This window comes from Heteronotia binoei, chromosome 18 (assembly GCF_032191835.1).
Source record: "Heteronotia binoei isolate CCM8104 ecotype False Entrance Well chromosome 18, APGP_CSIRO_Hbin_v1, whole genome shotgun sequence".
Lineage (NCBI taxonomy): Eukaryota > Metazoa > Chordata > Lepidosauria > Squamata > Gekkonidae > Heteronotia > Heteronotia binoei.
In genome coordinates this window covers 30,550,760-30,571,668 of record NC_083240.1, presented here as the reverse complement: position 1 = coordinate 30,571,668, position 20,909 = coordinate 30,550,760, and the positions used below count along the sequence as shown (strand labels likewise).

Sequence of the window (20,909 nt, the reverse complement as noted above, 5' to 3'; positions counted from 1 at the left end):
ATGAAACTTGGAACAAACACCTCCCCAGAACTGAACAGAATTTTTTTTTTTTAATCGCATTACATATGTTAAACCCACTTTCACCAAGTATGGCGATATATTCACAGTATTCCAATGTATTTCTGATGAAGTGTGCTTGGAGCACACGAAAGCTTACGTTCTAAATAAAACTTTGTTAGTCTTAAAGATACACTTGACTCCTGTTGTTTTCTCTTTTTAACCAGTCCCTGAAATTAAGACTTCAGTAGACGGACCTTTGGCTTAGCCCAGCAAGAAGAAGAGAAACAAGAGAAAAGTCCAGTGTTAACATTTATTTTCTTCTAACTACCTCCCTGCAAAAGACCCTAGCTTCCGCCCATCTGCTGGCAAGAGCTCCACCAATCCTCTTCGCGCAGGCGTCACGGAAGACGTCAAGGCCCCACCCTTTCCTTTCTCGCAGTTAAAATGGCGTCGCCCACCGTCCAGTGACGTAATCAGAGGGCGGGACATGCAAGTTTTTCGGCGCGAAACGATCATGGCGGCGGTTGCTATGGACGTCGCCGGGTCTGAGAAGCGAGAAGAGACCGCTGGCACCTCGGGGAGCGGCCATTACGAGCTACCCTGGTGAGAGGGGGAGACCCGCTGCTTCTTTGGGACGGGGAGAAGTTGGAGGAACCCGTGCTGGGATAATTGCATTGCAGAGAAGGGTGAATGAAGAGGCGGTGTCGTTTTGCTGTAGAGCTTACACTTAAGCAGGCGACATGAGCTGCTGGATCAAGATGCTTCACTGGCGGACACAGTCTGTGCCTTCCGCTTGTTCTGCAGCTTTTATTCCAAGATAGCCTTTGCACAGGGAGGCTCAGTTCCCAACCGGCATCCCTAATAAGTTCATCAGAAAGGATCTCCCCTAGGTCAGTGTCTTGTTGGTACCCTAGCAATCCTATAAGGGAAGGCAGAATAAACTCAATTATCTGCCCCGACTGTTGCTGTCCCATAACTTATATTTGGCAGGATGCAGCCTCTGGAACATGGAAGTTAATTTCCTGTGCATCCTGGATAATAGAGTTGCCCTCCCACCCAGGGGACCTGTAGTGGATGTTATTACAGAGAAGGATAGTGAGCCTATATTACCGTAGTTTGCAAAGATATAACAAGGGCAGACCAGCCAGATCAACATCTTAATAATTGCTGACCATGACCCACTGGATGTCTCTAGAGAGGCAGCATATACATTTCCAAAATAAAGAAGAGGGCAAAGAAAAAACATAATGGATTCCTATAGTTCAGTATCTTGTTTCCATATGTAGCCAGCCAGATGCCTCTGACAAATTCCACAAGGTGGTTATAAGACACACACACCTCGCCCACAGTGTCCTATGCTCAGAAAGGTATACTACCTTTGTGGAGGTTCCTTTCTCAGGTGCCTTAAATAGGAAGAATGTACTGTGTACCCTGCTGGAGCAGGCTCAGTGTCCATCAGTTTGCTTCTGGTTATGGCCATCCACAAAGCCCACCAACAAGACATTAAAACAACCACCTTTCACTGCTGTCAACATCCCCCCCCCAAAAAAAAAAACCAAAAAACCCCCGGCATTTGGAGACAGAGTGGTTCTAAACATTTAGACTTCATTTTCAACTTTCATGGGTAATAAAACAATGACCTCCAGCAGGACTATATCAAGGAGCCATCTTGCCAACTTCCACATAATTTTCCTGCCCAGCAGTGGGTTTGGTTGTAGTTGAAAGAGGTTTCATGTAATTTGTGGGTTTTTAAAAAATATATATATTTTTTTAACATAGGGTCGAAAAATACAGACCAATGAAGCTCTCTGAAATAGTGGGGAATGAAGACACAGTTAGTAGACTGGAGGTATGTTGACAGCTTTACTGTGGAAGACACAATAAACCAGTACAGAGGCAGAATTTAACAAATTACATGTGCTGGGTAGAAGATGAACAATTTGAGTTTTTAATATGTCCAGTAGTCACTTTGTTGGTCTTAAAGGAGCCACTGAACTCAAACTTTGTTCTACTGCTTCAGACCAAATGGCTGCCCACCTGGATCTATCTGGTTATTTGTGTTTGCCCCAGTTCTTCAGACACCCTAACAAAAGAAAGCATGTTTGTTTCTTTTGCATCAACTTAACGTTGTTGTTTTTTTCATTTCTCCCCAAGGTCTTTGCAAGGGAAGGGAATGTTCCAAATATTATCATTGCAGTGAGTACTTGTCAGGCTGGTAAACTATCTCCTTGTCAATCTTTTCTGTTGATGAACATTAATTTCAGCAGAGAGCAGGTAGAGAAGGAACTCCGTTAAGCACAATACCAGGGCTGAAATTTTTGAATAAAAAACAGGGTTCTGAGTTTTGTCCCAATAGCCTTCTGAGGGTGTGGGGAGAATAAAAGCCAGTTCCCAGATATCCCACAGGGATGCTGTTGACTTCACTGGGCCCCATAGACTCCATTCCCATTCAGAATTCCTGTGGCCCAGCTGGTGATTAACAGGTGGGGAGGAGGACATGCATATATCCAAAGTCGCTGGAGTATCTTAAACTTCGCTGTTGGCAATCTTGCATTTGTAGGGTCCTCCAGGGACTGGTAAAACCACCAGTATCTTGTGTCTGGCACGGGCATTGCTGGGCCCTGCCTTAAAGGATGCTGTTTTGGAACTGAATGCATCTAATGACAGGTGAGTTGTTGGGTGAAGCAGATTATGTCTGGCCTTAAAGTCTTATAGATTTCCACAAACAGTGCTCCACCTTTGTGCTGTTTTTATGATTCTGACAAGGACTGGCAGTTTGTCAAGTCTGTCCTATACTAGCTCTTTGCTTGATGCCCTGTTAAAAGGGCCCATTTGACTCTCTAACCAAACTTGTGGCAGGTTTTCAACTGCTTCTCTGTTGCCTTCACAGATTGTAACTTGAATGTGTTGCAAAATAAAGCTGACCATTCCCCAGCCACCTGGGAGGGTGACAAGCTGTACCATTTCCATCAATCACTGCACAGAAGCTGCAGAGCAAAAATTATTGGGGTTATCCCCTGAATTAGCTTTACCTGACAACTGTAACTTTTGCCATGTGTATCTCCAATGGCAATCACATTTCACCCGTGTTTCTAAATAAAAAAAATGCCAGTGTGGTTCCATTTGTGCCCTCTAACCTGACATGCTTGACTGCCAAGAGCTGAATTACCAAACATTCTGGTTTTCAGAGGCATCGACGTCGTAAGGAACAAAATCAAGATGTTCGCTCAGCAGAAGGTTACACTTCCAAAGGGCCGGCACAAAATCATCATCTTGGATGAAGCGGACAGGTGCGTGACACATTCCTTTAACCCCAGAGATGTTTAACTCATTTATTTGAACATGTTTAATCTGCTTTTCTCCACTTAGTGGGGACTCAAAGCAGCTTACACTACCACGATCAACCCTGTGTACACAAACAAAAAAAGCAAGATAACTTCAAATCTTACCTGTAATCAACAAACTAAAGGCACAGGAAGGAGTTGGGTAGAGCAAACAGGAAGAATTTTGCCATTGATAGCAGCAGACCCTTCCCAGGAAGGGAAACCGGCGTTCATTTCCTTCCTCCAGACTTAAGAGCTGGGATGATTACACAAACAGCTCTCTTCACGCATCTGTGGTTCGTTGTGAGGTCTGAAGGCAGCAACAAATCTGTTCCCTGAAGGACTAGCAGCAAGCAGGGGAACAGGTAGAGGCAACTCTATGCACCTACCATTCCTCCTAGCCATGCAAGATGGAGGGGTGAGATAGTGAGGCCTGCCTAGGACTCAGCTGCAAACCAGTGCCATTCAGAGTGGTGTGATGGAATGGTTACATTGTTGGACTAGGATCTGGGAGACTCAGGTTCAAACTCCTGTTCTGCCCGGGAAGCTTGCTGGGTGATCTCGGGCCAGTCATACACTTTCAGCCTAACCTGCCTCATAGGGTTGTTGTGAGGATAAGAGAGGAGAGAAGAACAAAGCCATTTTGGGTCTCCGCTGGGGAGAAAAGTGGGGTATAAATGAAGCAACAATGACTAGCTTGCCTGCTTATTACTGCTTCAGCAGATATAGCATCCAAGAGCTGGTCCCCAAGTGCTGGTTTCCTTCCCCTTCCTATTTCCTTTTTTTATTAATTGCAGGCAGTTCTTTTGAACATATGAAGCTGCCTTCTACTGAATCAGACCCTCAGCCCATCAAAGTCAGTATTGTCTACTCAGACTGGCAACGGCTCTCCAGGGTCTCAAGCTGAGGTTTTTCACGTCTCTTTGACTGGACCCTTTTTAGTTGGAGATGCCGGGGATTGAACCTGGGACCTCCTGTTTACCAAGCAGATGCTCTACCACTGAGCCACCGCCCCTCCCCATTTTGCATTGCAAAAGGCCCTGAATGCAGCAACAACAGCAGAAAGATGGTACATAAAATATAGTAAAGCCAGATTTCCATTCAAGACAAAAAAAGGTCAGCCGTGGGAGACTGAAAGGATTGCTGAGGCCTAAATTGTGATTTATTCCTTCCTGCTTCCCAAATAGCATGACAGATGGAGCCCAGCAAGCACTGAGGCGGACAATGGAAATATACTCCAAAACAACACGCTTTGCTCTTGCTTGCAATGCCTCGGACAAGATCATTGGTAAGTGGGAGCTGCTCTTGGCTCCAGGACCTCTTTCTAAAATCAGGGGTCTCAGTCCTTCTTGGGCTTATTGGTACTTCTGGGATGTTAAGAGAGACTAACAGGCACCACTAGAAGACGACTGCTGTGCTGTGCAACAATTAGGAAGGAAGACTTAAGTGGCTGTTTTGTAAATTTAAAAAGCAACAGCAGCATTCCACGTCTGTCTCCCCAGAACCAATCCAATCCCGCTGCGCTGTGCTCCGTTACACCAAGCTGACAGATGCCCAGGTCTTGGCAAGGCTGATGAAAATCGTGGAGAAGGAGAATGTGCAGTATACAGACGACGGGTTGGAAGCCATTATCTTCACGGCCCAGGGGGATATGAGGCAGGTGGGTTGAGAGCAATCTGGGGCCACAGCACCAGGGGTGAGAGCACATCTCTGGTACCTCCAGCTAGGAATCGACTCTGGGAGCAGGGCTGGGAATGAAGCCCCCTGTCTTCCCAAGATCCTATAGAGCCACTGGCAATTGGAGGATAGAAGACCATGCTAAAGGAACACTTATAAAGATGGCTTCATGTCAGAAGCAAGAGCTGGAAAGAGGAGGGGGTCACACACTGAAGACTTCATTTTCTTCTGGTTTGTTTAGAGGTGTGGGAAACACCCCCGGTCTGATCTGATGCAAGTTATGTGGCTTTTACTGTCTCCAGTTGCAAGGCCCCACAACCTGTCCAAAGCGAGTGCTCGCCTTGGCAGGAGGGAGTAGGCGTTCTGCAGAAGACCTGTGGTCTCTGTGAGACAGGTAGCGTGTCAGGGTTGATAATGTCACTAAAAACCACAGCGGGGACTCTGCAAGACAGCAAAGCAGCTCCAGATTGAAGACACCATTTCCAGCATGCTGGATTACTCCAAAGTCCTGTTTGGTGTAGTGGTTAAGTGCGCAGACTCTTATCTGGGAGAACCAGATTTGATTCCCCACTCCTCCACTTACAGCTGCTGGAATGGCCTTGGGTCAGCCATAGCTCTCACAGGAGTTGTCCTTGAAAGGGCAGCTGCTGTGAGAGCTCTCTTAGCCCCACCCACCTCACAGGGTGTCTGTTGTGGGGGGGGGGGAGATATAGGAGACTAAACCGCTCTGAGGCTCTGATTCAGAGAGAAGGGCGGAGTATAAATCTGCAGTCTTCTTCTGTCTGTTTTCTTCTTCTGTTTGCTGGGCTAGTTGCAGCCCACCAATATCGATGTTAACATTCTGTGATTAACTGCAGCCCTTCCTTACTGGAAGCATGAGAGGTCCCAGCTGGTTGCTCAGATGTCTGTGCGGCAGAACAAAATACAGAAACGTCAAAGAGCAGGCTGAACCCAGAGCAAAAAGAGCCGCAACCCTGGAGACCAACTTTGGGTGTCGCACAAAGCAGGGCTGCGCAGCTGCAAGCCCCTCCGTTATGCCAAATTGTAGAACGCAATAGCAGGGAAGCAGCACAATGTGCAACATCTGCTAGCTAATGCTGGCTCTACTCATTTTGCTGTCCCAAGTGGTGGGAGTATCTGGGAACAGGTGTTCCTCACCGCCTCCTGCTGCCCAGCTCCAGGTCAGTCCGTCCTCAAGCCAGCCAGCAGCAGCACAAAAGAACGGGGCATTTCTTCTTGCTCCATCACCGGAGAATTTAGAATGGCTCCATTACCATTCTCAACACTCATTCCGTCATTCCTAATTTCTTAGCAAGAATACAGAACTTTGGGGGTTGCTGCGCATGCATTCACCTGCATTCCATTAACAACAGCCCTGCAAAATAAGCTATTGATCATTTGTCCCATACTGTGGAGACAAATGGGCAGCCTTAAAGCTGCAGTGAGCTGGTTGGCAAGAAGTGAGACGCCCACACCTCAGTCCCTATGCCGCTGCCAGTCTTAACACTTCAGTGGATTGGTGTGTCCTGCACAGGTGACGTCGGCTAATGACCGCAGGATGTGACTGTGTATGCAGGCTGATACATAAATCCGTGGCAGAGAATAATCCTTCCCTTTCTGTTCTGTGTAAATGGCTTATCAGCTTCATTGGTCTGCCTGCAGTGTGTGTGGCATATACGGTAAATCTAAAGTAAATAAGTAAAAATAAATAATTTTAACTTGCCCTTTTTTTTTAACAGGCGTTGAACAACCTGCAGTCCACCCATTCTGGATTTGGCTTCATCAACAGTGACAACGTATTCAAGGTGAGCGAAAAGCCCTTCTCTGGACCATGCTACAGATGAGTTGTGTTTCAAACGAGAACTGACTGCATTTTCACAACAATCACTAGCCCCTTTCCAATGTTCAAGGGATAGGATGCACACATCATATATTATGAGGGAGCAGGGATTTTTTTTTGTAGCAGGAACTCCTTTGCATATTAGGCCACACACCCCTGATGTATCCAATCCTCCTGAAGTTCACAGTAGGCCCTTTACTAAGAGGCCCGTAAGTTCTTGGAGGATTGGCTACATCAGGGAGGTGTGGCCTATTATGCGAAGGAAATCCTGCTACAAAAAAAGCCCCCAGGCAGCCCAACCATGTCCCTGATCCGTGCTCAGTCCTTTGGAAGAACCTGCACGGCCACATGGGGGTTAGCTCTGTTGTTTTGGATTTCACGGAGGGAGCCATTCACATGCGTGCATGTAGCTTCAGGACGTACCTGTAGTGCCTGCTAGCATGATCCTCCTCCGCCCTTTCTCCTGCATACTCTTTCTGCCCCTTTTAACCAATTCTGAAGGTGTGCTTGTTTATATTAGGTTAAATGTTAAGAAAGAAAAAATCACCTGAGAAGCACAGAAGCTTTTTCACAGTATCCCTGGATCCTCTGTGTTCCCGGTTAAGGAAATCTTTTCTATGCAAACAAATTACAAAAATGATCTGACTTCGGTGGTAAAAAGAGAAAGAAATTTTACTAACTAGTATAGAGGCACATCTTGCATGACGTATTCATGTAAGCACATTTAACTTTTTGTGAACAGATTAAGATAAAGTTGCTACATTTGCAAGCCCAGGAAAAAGAAGAGAGATCCTAAATAACATGAAACAGAAGGCAAGCAAAGGCCACAGAGGCTCAACATCTAACCCATAAGAGAACAGGGCCAACTGCCAAGGATACACCCCAATGAGCGAATTCTCTTAACCCTTTCCCTCCCAGATCCTCTTGCACGCAGAGTTATAATATCCAGCAGTTTAGGCTCAGAACCCAAAAGCCTAGCAGTTGCAACGAGTTGGGCCTTAGGACCACATGATGCAATGATAACTGCGTTGGATTGATGTGGGAAGATGCCTGCTCAGCTCTCCAGCATGCCGGGACAGCCTCAGGCAATTCACTTTGCCATCATCTTGTTTCCCCACGTTTGCAACCCAAATGCTGTGAAAGGCACAAAGCGATTTGGACCTTTGAGTTCTACCAAATGGTTCTTACCTTGATTCTTTGGAAAGTTTACGATTCCGGATTCCTGAAGGGGAAGCTGAAGGGCCTTATTCCCTCTTGCAGCACCCGTGTCCCAGAGAAAGAATTTCCATCTCTCTTTCCATAGAGGTGTCATTTAAACACGATGCTGCCCAAGACTGCTGTGGGTGGCCAAAAAATAACTGCATGGCAAATGGTAGAATGAAAGGAGGCAGAATGTTTTGGTTTCCTGGCTCTTGAGGGCCTCTCTCCATTTTATCCAGTTTTGTGTTGCTCCCCTCACACACAAACACCCCCCCCCCAAAAAAAAAATCCTGGAATTGCAGTTGGAGAGATGGAGAACCCCTGTCCCCGTCTCTCAGCCTGTTTGTACCTTCTGCAGCAAAAAAAATATTAGTTTTTGTCTGTGTTTGAAGCTGTCATTCCATTGTGTTTCCTCCCAGGTATGTGACGAACCCCACCCTTTGCTGGTGAAAGAAATGATCGGCCACTGTGTCAGTGCAAACATCGATGAAGCCTACAAGGTGGGTAACCAGGGCAGCGTCTGCGTTTGGGGAGTTCTCTCCGTTTGGGCAGGCTGAGGGTGAAGCAGCCGTGACATAGATCTCGGCAAAAGTTAATTTGTGTGTGCTGCTTTGAGTTAGGTTCAGGAACGCACAGGGAGAAGGGATTTACCTTTTCAATCCCTGCTCAGTTTTGCTATTTTAAAGTTGCCCTTCTGCTTTATTTTTATTTTTTTAATTCTATTTTTAGCCCACCCTTCCCGTAGAACAGGCTGAGGGCGGGTTACATCATAAAAACAAACAGTAAAAAAACAATTTAAAATATATAAAATCTAAAATTACAGAGTAACCGTGGGTACTGTTCTGCCTCACAGACATGGCCTATTGTCTAGGTCCAGCAGATTTTATAGCATTGGGACGGAATGAAGGGGGGAGGCTGGTAACAAGTGACACCCACCGCCTCAGCTAAAAGCCCAGCAAAAGGGCTCTGCTTTATAGGCCCTGTGGAACTGAAGCAGATTCCGCTGGGCCCAGATCTCCAGGGGGAACTCATTCCACCAGGCAGGGGCCAGGGTCAAAAAGGCCCTGGCCCTCATCAAGGCCAGGTGGACATCTCTGGGGCCAGGTGTCACCAGAAGTCGTTGGGTTGCTAATCGTAACTTGAGGACTTGGGCAGCTTCTTAGCTTCTACTGGTATGATGTCTCTTTGTATTGATACTCTTATGCAGCTTATACATCCCTGGACTCCTTTGATGCCTCATTGTTTTTTATAGTGATAACTTATTTTAATTATAAACGGCCTCAAGCAACTGAGAAGATGTTTCACAGATGGCAGGAATCTTCTAAATAAATAGTTTGTAAGGTGCAAGGATGCTTGCGTTTGCTATAGTGGGTGGGGCTGCCCCATTGCAATCCCTAAGACAACAGTATTTTTTTTTTAAAAGTTACATGTGATCATTGCTCCTGTTCACAGATCCTTGCCCACTTATGGAGACTCGGCTACTCACCTGAAGACATAATTGGCAACGTTTTCAGAGTGTGTAAAACCTTCCAAATGGCAGAATACCTGAAGCTGGAGTTTATCAAGGTTAGTCTTTTTTTTTTTTGCTTAGCTCATGCTTGCAATACAAGCAGAGATGACTGCCCAGTTTGGACAGGGGGACTGGCTAAATACACAGGCCCAGGCACACCTGAGGTCTTTCAGCATTATCAGAAAGCGCAACAACGGAAGCAGCAGTACCAAAATCTTGCATGTTGCGCATGTATGTGTCAACCCACCCCAGAGCCTTGCTCCACAGCAAGCTTCTCTCTGTCTTGCCAAAATGTCGGGACAACCTTGTAGATGAGAAGTGGTGTCGAGAAAACTAAGGAGCAGAAACTTGTTGTGTTGACCACCCTAAAAGAAAATGATAGTTATGCACAGATGCAATCTGAACTCTGCCTGAGTTTTGTGCAGATTATTTGAATTTGAGGAACTTTGCGAAATTTCACTTGTACAATTTAGAGGGGAAGAGGAGTAAAAACCCGCAATTCACTGAAGGGTAGTTATTACCCCCTCAGACCCTGAATTCTGCCACCCCTTCAAGTAAAAAGACTATACACTTTTAAAAACAAGTTGAGATTCTCAGGAAGTTTAATTCTGCTCATGGTGTACATTCTACACTTCACTGCAATTCCACTGAAAGATGAATAGCCAGACCTTTCCAGTTCTGGCACTGCCCTCATACTTTCCAAGCACGTAACAGTGATCATGAGGTCTAGCAACTTAAAAATCATACCTTGCTATGCCTGTATCCTAGGCCCCTTCTTAAAAGCTCTAATGGTGGTGTTCTGCTCTGGGGAAAGAGGCATCACTTCGATCATACCCCAGTACTATTTCTGCTGTACCCTTTTATTCCAGTCCTTCTCTCAGCCTGACCATGCGTTGTAATTGTTCCTTACTCCACATGCAAACGTGCGCTTGATTTGAAATTTGAAGTCAGAACTGAGTTGCTCCCTTGCCTACATGCCAGAGTTCTGTTAATCAATTCATTCCCTGTTGCAGAGGAGATGAACCCGACAGGTTTCTTAACGGCTGTCTTTCTATGACTAGGAAATCGGCTATACTCACATGAGGATAGCGGAAGGGGTGAGCTCTCTGTTGCAGCTGGCGGGCCTGCTAGCCCGGCTCTGTCAGAAGACCGCAGCTCCTACAGCAAGCTGAAGGAGGATCGATCAGACCCGTGAGAGCTCCTTTTTTCCTGCAAGGAGAGAACCGTGCAAAGCAGATACGCAGACTGCCTACTAAACACCTTGCAGGGGTTGGCCTCACCATGCATGGAGTAGTTCAGGCAAGCATCCCCTCATACTTTTCAAGCACGTAACTGTGATCATGAGGTCTAGCAACTTAAAAATCATACCTTGCTATGCCTGTATCCTAGGCCCCTTCTTAAAAGCTCTAATGGTGGTGTTCTGCTCTGGGGAAAGAGGCATCACATTGATCATACCCCAGTAGTATTTCTGCTGTACCCTTTTATTCCAGTCCTTGCCTCAGCCTGACCATGAGTCAGATTGAGCAGATGTGTCGTTTCAGCAGATTCCTAATTTTGTAACACTTTGGATTAAATATACTTGTGATACAAAAGCTGCAGAACTCTGTCTATGCTTCAAGAAGGTTCAAGTCTGGTTGGGTAGACGGCAGGTTCAGTGCTGCTTTTTTTTTTAAAGCTTTAAATACCAAGCACTGGGCTTTGTAACATCTGGCAAGCTGCTCAACAATGCCTCTTCAGAAGGAGCAGCTGCAGCTGCCTGACCTTGATCCCTAATTTGGGGAGGGTCTTAATACAGCTTTGGGGACATGGCAAGCAGTGTTTCCTCTAAGCCGTGGAGCCTCATGAGCAAAAATTCTCTTTCATGAGTTATTGGCATTAAAGTTGTGAGCCACTGCCTAAAGTTTGCTCCGAGACCATCCTTCCTGAGCGAAGACAAAAATGTGTGAGCCGGAGGCTAAAAAACTGAGTTGGCTCACACTAACTCAGCTTAGAGGGAACACTGGTGACAAGCTTGATTTGTCACTCCAAGGAGCTGTTCCCGGGCTGCAGCTTTAGGGGCCGCCAAGCCCCTGCTTCGTTGGAATTGAGCTTCGGGACTTCTGCTTGCATCTGCAGGTAAAAGGGTCTCTCTGGCAACAGGAAAAAGGCCTCTCTGTGCTGCCAGTCAGGGTGGACGGTTCTGAGGGAGGGAGGTGGACCAATGAGGCAGCTGCATAAGAGTTGGAGAGGGGCCACAGCAGTTGCTTTGCAGAAGAGCCTAGGCCCTCTGGGCAAGGGATCTCAATTCCCAGGTGCTCAGAAAGCTCAAAGAGCACACACCTAAACTGGAGATGGCTTAATAAATCTTCTGAGCATACTGCGCTCTAGTAAATTTGATAAGAACATGAGAGAAGCCATGTTGGATCAGGCCAATGGCCCATCCAGTCCAACACTGTGTGTCACACAGTGGCCAAAATTTTTTTTTATATATAATATATATATATACACACACACACACACACTGTGGCTAATAGCCACTGATGGACCTCTGCTCCATATTTTTATCTAAACCCCTCTTGAAGGTGGCCATGCTTGTGGCTGCCACCACCTCCTGTGGCAGTGAGAAACAGAAGCGCAGAAGTAAGTCGCAACTCAACAGCCTAGCCCTCTGTTCCCCCATCAAGAGGGAGCTGTTGAACATAACCACAGTAGCTGCAATTAATCTGCTGGAGATAAGGAAAAAAACTACAGCAGAGCATGAAGCAGTTCGGTGTGGTGCAGGAAGAGTAGAAAGCCCTGCCGCACACATTTCTAGCTGCTGGATGGGGGGGGGGGGACAGTTTCGTGAGGTCTGGAAAGGCCCAAAGCAGAAGATAAAAAAGTCTCTCTTCTTCAGCTGCTGCCGATCACAGTAGGCAAACCTGAGCTAGATGGACCCGCAGTCAGGCCTTGATTATAAAATAGCTTCATATTCATCCCTTCAGCAAAGTTGTTAAACCAAATTACTCCTCTCAGGTGAATATGAAAGTGTGTTTGGCCATTCAGAACTGCCGAAGGCGTGCAAAGCTTTGGGAACAAGCGTTTCCTTTGAACCTTTGGCGCATGGGGCAAGAGAGGGCAACTTTCCGCCTTTGTCTTATGGCAATCGACCTTTTAAAACTGAAGATTCTAAAACTTCCAAGATGTGAAGATTCAGCAGCTTGCATAGCAGTGAAAGCCCTTTACTGATTTACAAACGTTTCAGTAACTATTTTGCAACACAGATTACTCCAGTTATTCCATCCCCTACTAGAAGACGACGACGACCGTAGATTTATACCCCGCCCTTCTCACTGAATCTATGTCTCAGAGCGGCTTACAATCTCCTTTATCTTCTGACATCCTTAAATACCTGCATCCATTTCACTTTTGAAGCCTGCAGAAGTTCATAAACCACCATCGGGATGTGTTTCAAGTATAAACTGTCCGGATGTCTTTCCTTCCCTTTGTTCTGGATGACTTTGGAGTGGAGTTCTGCTCCTGAGGTCAGATTTCCTCAGGGTTGTAGGTCAACGCAAAAGAGGCTGCAAGAAGACTTAAGATCCTGAACGGCATCACAGTCCCATCTGGGAAGGCTGACAAGGTCGTGGCAGCTGTTGAGTCATTCATTCCCAATTCTTAAGCAGGAAACCTAAGCAAGGAGAGAAAAAAATCACCATATTTAACTCCTTCTGTTGTGTTTTCAGTGTTGAAAGGGCTTCATGCATCTTATGTCATAATAGCCCTTTAAGGTAGACCAAACGTTATTATGGGGCCTGAAAAATAGCAGTTTAGCTAAGGCTACCTAACTGTGGCAAAGCCACCACCAGGCACTTTCTGGATCCCAGCTCCTCTGAGCCACTACCCTTCCTGATCGACAGAAGAGATTGTTCTTCATTGACCCTCTTTAATTCCATCCCGTTTTGGAACTGGAGCAATAATGAATTGTGTGGCTCTTATTTTGCCTTGTACTGAGTATCATACTGTAAAGGGGAAAGCAGAATTTTCAAAAATAGAAAAAATATGTAAATATTTTGAACTAAATAAAACGATTCCTAAAAAACTGCATTAAGCCAGCAATAGCGGGCTATTCTGAAGCTATCAATAGGCCAAACCACCACATATTGATGTCACAGGTGAGAATTCCCCCACCACGTTCTTGCTTTTCCCTCTGGCTAACTTGTCAGATAACAGTCCCGTGGCGCAGAGTGGTAAAGCTGCAGTACTGCAGTCTGAGTCCTCTGCTCACGATCTGAGTTCGATTCCAGCAGAAGCTGGTTCAGGTAGCCAGCTCAAGGTTGACTCAGCCTTCCATCCTTCCGAGGTTGGTAAAAGGAGTACCAGCTTGCTGGGAGGGAAGTGTAAAAGACGGGGGAATGCAATGGCAAACCACCCCGTAAAAAGGTCTGTGAAAACGTGAAAGCAGCATCACCCTAGAGTCGGAAACGACTGGTGCTTGCACAGGGGAACTTGTCAGAGACTGGGAATAGGAGGACAGCTCAGGGAGATGTCTTTGGATTTTAATAAGGTTGGGGGAAAGAAGATTCAACACAGGGATTGTTTTTAGTCTGTCATGCAGCAAACACACACATCATTAAAGCTCAATGAGCCCGCCTATGCGAGGAGGGCGGGATACAAATGGAATATAATTAACTAACCTAAAATGAGCATAAAAACAGCAAAAACATTTAGCTGCCTTGTAAAGCAGGCCACAAAAACGGCTTACATAGATTGAAATCTTTAGGGCAGAGAGAAATGTTTTAGCCTAAGAAAATCAGTTTAGCAAGTAGGTTAAGTGCCAGGTGAGCTTCAAAGGGGAGGAGAGACCGTCAATTTTATGCCAATAAAGGCCGATGATGATGATGAATGAGGGGCCACCATTGAAAATCCTTGCCGCTGTCTACCGGTATAGGCACAGAGAGCAAGGTTTACCAAGAGGTTGGACAGTACCAGGGATGAAAAATGGCTCTCAAAGAGGGTGAACTGCTATGATGCTTGAGCTCCTGAAAGAGACAGCCCAGAGTGTGAATGAAACATCCACACAAGCTCCATCCCAGTGTGCTGGACAGAGACATGCATAGGAATACATGCATGAGATTACCTGCTTTTTGGCAATGGCGTGCAGCCTGGCCCGGCATTGACATAATCCGGCTCATCATCACTGGAGCCTCCTGGAGGAAGAGAACCATTCATGAGTCAAACCAAAGGAGACACGGCACATTGCGCTTTCCAGGGCTGGACCCAGTTATGGTTTGTAACTGCTTAGCATAGGAAATCCAAGCAGTTCCTCCTGCATTTATCAGCACAATGGAATAGCCAGGGATGTGATATACTGCCTGAAGCCCTTTTTAAATAAAGTCTGCAGGGCCGGTGCATGGGAGTAGGCCAGGTAGGTGACCGCCTCGGGCACCACTTGGCCTTGGGGCACCATGAGGCGCCCCTCTCCCCATGCCTGCTGCCGTCCATCTCCCTGCCTCCCCGCGCCCACCTCCCCACGCCCAAAGGAGTTTCCCATCTCTGTGTCATGTCTGTCTCCCTGCTGCCTCCACCTGTCCAAAGATGCTTTCAGCAAGCACTCAGGCTGGCCGGGCTGTGCGTGAGACGGGGGGTGGCTGGAAATAGGCCCCAGCCTAGGGGCACCAGAACCCCTAGCACCGGGCCTGCTGCTCGTACAGCCACCATTCATCTGCAGAGAATATTCTGGACAGGTTGTGCACCCGGGAGGGCTCAGGTTCTCTGTTAAACAGCCATCTGATGGCTGAACGGGTCAGTTGGATTTCCTGCAATTTCTTCTGCTGCATCTTGTCCTCTTCTTTTGGACACACTCTTCTCACTGGCGCAAGGTCACTGGCTATTTCAAACACAAACCTTGCGCTGACTTGCATAGCATGTTGTGCAAGAGATGTGCGTTGCATCCACAGCAGTTCTGATCAATAGAGCAGAAAAGCCCAGGCCTTACCTGACGCAGGTGGATTTTGCCATAATATGATAGCTGCACTGTTTTCATAGACACCCATCTCTGGGAAGCCTGAAGAAGCAAAACTAAATGTAAAGAAAGGCCAGGAACTAAAATGGCAACACACTTTCTTTCCAAACGTTTCCTCCTACTCCAGTTTATCGCTTATTTTCTTCCTGCATTATACAATTGTGCTGGTTGTAAATAATACTACAACTCCAGGTCACTCAATGAAGCTGAAGGGCAGGGAATTCAGGACAGGCAAAAAGGAAAAGCTGCCTTCACGTTCCACCTACTGAACATACAGGACACTCTGCCACATGAGGCTTAGAAGCACAAATTCATGCGTGGGTGAGCTGTCAGTGGCTATAATCAAGAAATAGAACCTTCAGGTTCAGGAGCAGTATAACAGATGTTGGAGACAGCAGGAGGAGCCTTCATGTGGGTTCCCTGAGGGACCTAGTGGATCACTGACAGAAGCAGGACATGGGACTAAATAGAACTTCCACTTGATCTAGTGGGGCTCTTTATATGTCATTATGGTGAGCCAGTTTGGTGTAGTGATTAAGTGTGTGGACTCATATCTGGGAGAACCAGGTTTGATTCTTCACTCCTCCACTTGCACCTGCTGGAATGGCCCTGGGTCAGCCATCGCTCTGGGAGAGGTCATCTTTGAAAGGGCAGCTGCTGTGACAGCCCTCTCGGCCCCACCCACTTCACAGGTTGCCTGTTGTGGGGGGAGAAGATATAGGAGATTGTAAGCCACTCTGAGTCTCTGATTCAGAGAGAAGGGCGGGATATAAATCTGCAATTCTTCTTCATTAGCCATATTAGGGTTGTAAGCAAGGCTTTCTCGTAGCAGGAACTCCTTTGCATATTAGGCTTCACCCCTGATGTAGCCAATCCTCCAAGAGCTTACAGGGCTCTAAGTACAGGGCCTATTGTAAGCTCCAAGAGGATTGGCTGCATCAGGGGTGTGTGGCCTAATATGCAAAGAAGTTTCTGCTACAAAAAAAGCTCTAGTTGTAACAATTACAAAATATACGTGAAAAGCAGAATATAAATGCTAAAACCTCCTCCAACCCAGCTCAGTTTAGGAAGCAAAAGATCACTTATAAAGTCAAGGGCAGTTTGCCCACCATGTAAGGCATAAGTCAAACACGACTTACATGAATATAAGAGGTGACAAGTTTATCCCAAGTCTATTTAGGTCAGTATTTGGTTGTTCCAGCTGGCAGTGGCCATGCCAAGCTTTCGGCCCAGAAAAATCCCCAACACCTTCTGCTTTCTGTTTCAACTGGAGATACTAGGGACTGGACCTGGGACGTTCTGCAGGGAAAACCATTGCTCTCCCTTTTGAATCATGGCACTCCATGCTACACTGAACTGTCAAAAGCTGGTTCATTACCACCGGCGATCAAAAAACATGCGAGTCCGGTTGCCTCTTCCAAAAATACGCCTGCAACTACATCCTGCCTGGACAAGTCTGGTTCATAGTGAAACCATTCCAGATGCTCTTTTTAATAGTGGGAATGTGGGAATGGAAGGGGTGTGGCAGGAAATCTACTGGGCAACAGAACTTACCGCACCCGGTGCCTTTGGATGGTCCAACAACATTTTGATAAGACTGCGCAGAGTCCTCTGAAAGAGAGGAAAAGCAGAACAAAAGCAGAGAGAAAAAATCTGAAAGAGTTTGATCCAATCACTTGAGAAAAGCTAACTGGTTCTGGAGCAAGAAAGGAGAGACACCTCTCCATAGGAAGCCACAAAAAGGTACTGCATACTAGAAGCCACAGAAAAAGGGGAAAAAGCAATTATCTAAAAACAAATTGTTATTACGTACAGTGCAAACAATCCCTATATATAGCATGAACAGCTCCAGTATACTGGATCGTTTGCAATGTATTTATTATTAGGACATGCTGAAAATTGTTACACTTTACTGGGATTGTTTGCACTGTATATAGTGATCACCTGAACCGTGCAGAACAATTTTTACACAGGTAAGGATAATTGCTTTTTTTTCTTTTTGTGTGGCCTCTAGTACTCAGTATCTTCTGTAACTCTGGTTCAGAACACTGGAATTGAAGAGGAGCACACAGGATCAGCCCTGTCCATCTACCACAAGAGCCCATTCTCCAGCCAGATGGAAGCCCAAAACTGAGGCACAAGGCCGACACTCCTCCCTCCTGTTGTCTGTCCCAGCATCTAGTACTCTGAGATATACTACTGTCACACATGGAGGCTCCAGCCCTAACCAGCTACATTAAAAGATCTCAGCTGAGTCAGGTCCAGGGCTTTTTTTTGTAGCAGGAACTCCTTTGCATATCAGGCCACACCCCTCTTATGCAGCCAATCCTTCAAGAACTTACAGGGCTCTTATTACAGGGCCTATTGTAAGGTCTTGGGGGATTGGCTCCATGAGAGTGTGTGACTTAATATGCAAAGGAGTTCCTGCTACAAAAAAAGCCGTGGTCAGGTCCAGCTCTCTGTTCCCAATGGTGAAGAAGAAGACGACTGCAGATTTATACCCCGCCCTTCTCTCTGAATCAGAGACTCAGAGCAGTTTATAATCTCCTATGTCTTCTCCCCTCACAACAGGCACCCTGTGAGGTGGGTGGGGCTGAGAGGGCTTTCACAGCAGCTGCCCTTTCAAGGACAACTCCTGTGAGAACTATGGCTGACCCAAGGCCATTCCAGCAGCTGCAAGCGGAGGAGTGGGGAAACAAACCCGGTTCTCCCAGATAAGAATCCCCACACTTAACCACCACACCAAACTGACTCTCTAATCGGATGCCTCCAGTAAGTCCACTGGCAGAAGATGAGACTCAGTGTTGGGTAGTATGTTGGACTAGAGACAGATACAAGTTCAAATTGTCATTCAATCATGAAACTCATCAGATGACCTTGGCCAGTCACTCTCATGGAGTCATTAGGAACAAATACTTGTAATGGTTACACAGACAGAGCAAAGCCGGCACTGTTCACCCTTCCCCATCTTCTCAGAGGACAGGAGCCATTCAGTATGCATGAACACCAACATGGCAAGGCCCCCTTACAGTAGAGGAAAAATCCCAGGAGGCAGCCATGTTGGTCTGAAGCAACAGAACAAAGCAGTAGACAAGTAAACCTTTAAGACCAACTAAGTTTTATTCAGAATGGAAGCTTTCGTATGCTCTTAAGCAGACTTCATCGGACATGTGGGAATGGAAGCAAAACTTCTTAATATAAGTGGGCAGTGCGGAATCATGGGAATGTTTTTAGCAGATTAAAAGAATGACAAATAGGGATCTGTGTTTGTTGAAAAAACACTGGAGTGGAGGGTGATAAAAAGCAGACTGCTGTCATAGGGGTGCCATAAATCTAGGTAACATTCTGGCCTTGTTAGTGTAAACAGAGGGCATGGTTTCTCAAGAGATTATAACATCCATATAGTTTGCCATAGGATGGGTTGGTATATGCTGTTAGTTGAACAGATCTGGCCATTTTCTCTTAAGGCAGTGGTGGTGCTAGAGCATGCTGTGCAGTTGGAGTTGACTTATGGCAACCCCATCACGTTTTCAAGGAAGGGACAAGCACAGGTGGTATGCCATTGCTTGCCCCCGGATTTCCTTGGTGGTCTTCCATCCAAGTACTAACCAGGGCTGACCCTACTTAGCGCTTCCAAGATCTGACAAAATCAGGCTAGTTTGGATCATCCAAGTCAGGGTTTAGGGAGAGCTAAACCAGCCACTCCCTCAGCCTTCCCTCCTTGGCTTCTGTCCTTTTCTTTGCATCACAAAACCATCACCTGCTTAATGCCCCCCCCCCCCCCCCCAATCTCGGGAAGCATGTAGGTTAATGGAGGTTAAACTGTATCTTTTTATCAAGCTTACCACTGGGTCGCCTTATGAATTTTCTGCAGTTGTAATAATCTATAGAGATGGGTTCACTGAAACGAAAAACAGGAGAAAGATTTTAATTCCTAAATATCAGCGTCGAAGATAAGAAAGGCTACCCCCGAGTCAAAGCGACAGTCTTTCCAGCACAGTGATTTTCAAAAGCTGCAGGGAATGGTGGTGATTTACCCCACCTGTTCTTTAAGAGTTTTATACTGGGTTCCAAACACATTTTCACCTCTCCAAACACATTTCCACATCTCCAGACCTTTCCACCAAAGCATAAGAAGTCTTTTTTCTCAACTTTCTGCAGTGATAAGCTTACACCAGGGGTGTCAAGCATGTGGCCCCGGGGGCTGAATCAGGCCCCCAAGGAACTGGCTGTCATTCGCTTCCTTCTCCCTCTCTCTTGCTTCCAAGCACAGGTGATGAGCTTGTGCCTTTTGGAAATTGAATTGTCTTAGTTTGACGTCATTGACGTTTGGTTGCAGGATGGCTCTTGGATGAAGTTCATTTGCGATACGTGGGATATGAAGTCGATGAACACGTAAAGGGAACACAGTACCTTTGGAGCCTTTGTTTTGGAAGATTGGATCAACTACAGATTTTGAAATTGACTGCGTTTGAATTTCCAGGGGAAGCTTTTTTGAATGGACTCTTAGCATTCTCCTTGGAACCTCTCTTGAAATTCATTGTGGGATCCATCCCCTCATAGAAACTTCCTATATATTTGTGGTATCTTTATAAATAATTTGGACACTGCACTTATTGTTTTGTTTATTTTTGCATACACAGTGGTTTTGTTCTGGCTCAATCTCACTGTGTAGCCACTTTGTTTCCTTTTCCATCTGCATCAGAGCTTGCTTTGCCAGCCAGGCTTGCTCAATCACACAGGAGCTACAGAGCAAAACCTTGATTTTCTCAATTGGCTGAGGTGCCTCCCTTGGGGAGGAAGGGGGGAGGGAGAGCTTTCTTTGCCAGGCTTTCTCATTTGCACAGTCGAGCTACTGAGCCAAGCCTCTCTTCCTTCTACTGGCCCCTTGGGGAAGGAAGCAAGGAAGGAAAGACCCAGAGTTTCCTTTGCCCAGTTCCCTGGGCCCCATGGGAGAAGAAGAAGATATTGGATTTATATCTCGCCCTCCACTCCGAAGAGTCTCAGAGCGGCTCACAATCTCCTTTACCTTCCTCCCCCACAACAGACACCCTGTGAGGTGGGTGGGGCTGGAGAGGGCTCTCACAACAGCTGCCCTTTCAAGGACAACCTCTGCCAGGGCTATGGCTGACCCAAGGCCATGCTAGCAGGTGCAAGTGGAGGAGTGGGGAATCAAACCCGGTTCTCCCAGATAAGAGTCCGCACACTTAACCACTACACCAAACTGGCTCTCCACCTTTAAGACCGAGAAAGCACCTTTAAGACCGAGTGCTAATAATTTAAGGCTGTTTTAAGGTTAATCTTTGTGTTTGTCTCTGCTAGCTAATCATAAATAGATATACACGTGGCCCGGCCAGACAAGGTCTCGTTTATGTC

At 46.4% G+C, this 20,909-nt stretch overlaps 1 protein-coding gene and 1 long non-coding RNA gene across 3 annotated transcripts; one reads left to right on the top strand and one right to left on the bottom strand.

The window, feature by feature from the left end:
• Window positions 1-448: 448 nt before the first annotated feature.
• On the top strand, window positions 449-11,142 carry RFC2 (replication factor C subunit 2). 2 transcript variants are annotated; one of them, XM_060258904.1, is made up of 11 exons: window positions 449-603; window positions 1,780-1,849; window positions 2,155-2,196; window positions 2,561-2,667; window positions 3,189-3,290; window positions 4,511-4,611; window positions 4,826-4,983; window positions 6,740-6,805; window positions 8,460-8,540; window positions 9,493-9,606; window positions 10,612-11,142. In XM_060258904.1, exons 1-11 carry the CDS (start codon window positions 488-490, stop codon window positions 10,720-10,722), a joined length of 1,068 nt encoding a protein of 355 aa, XP_060114887.1. In that variant the 5' UTR covers window positions 449-487; the 3' UTR covers window positions 10,723-11,142. The 2 variants fall into 2 exon arrangements, with proteins under 2 accessions (XP_060114887.1, XP_060114888.1); XM_060258905.1 differs by lacking the exon at window positions 2,561-2,667 and having other exon boundaries at window positions 485-603.
• Window positions 11,143-15,521: 4,379 nt separating this feature from the next.
• On the bottom strand, window positions 15,522-19,447 carry LOC132587154 (uncharacterized). The gene is made up of 3 exons (XR_009556407.1): window positions 19,379-19,447; window positions 17,088-17,144; window positions 15,522-15,575 (listed from the first exon to the last, which is right to left on the bottom strand). It is a non-coding gene; the product is annotated as an uncharacterized LOC132587154 (long non-coding RNA).
• Between the last annotated feature and the right edge of the window lie 1,462 nt (window positions 19,448-20,909).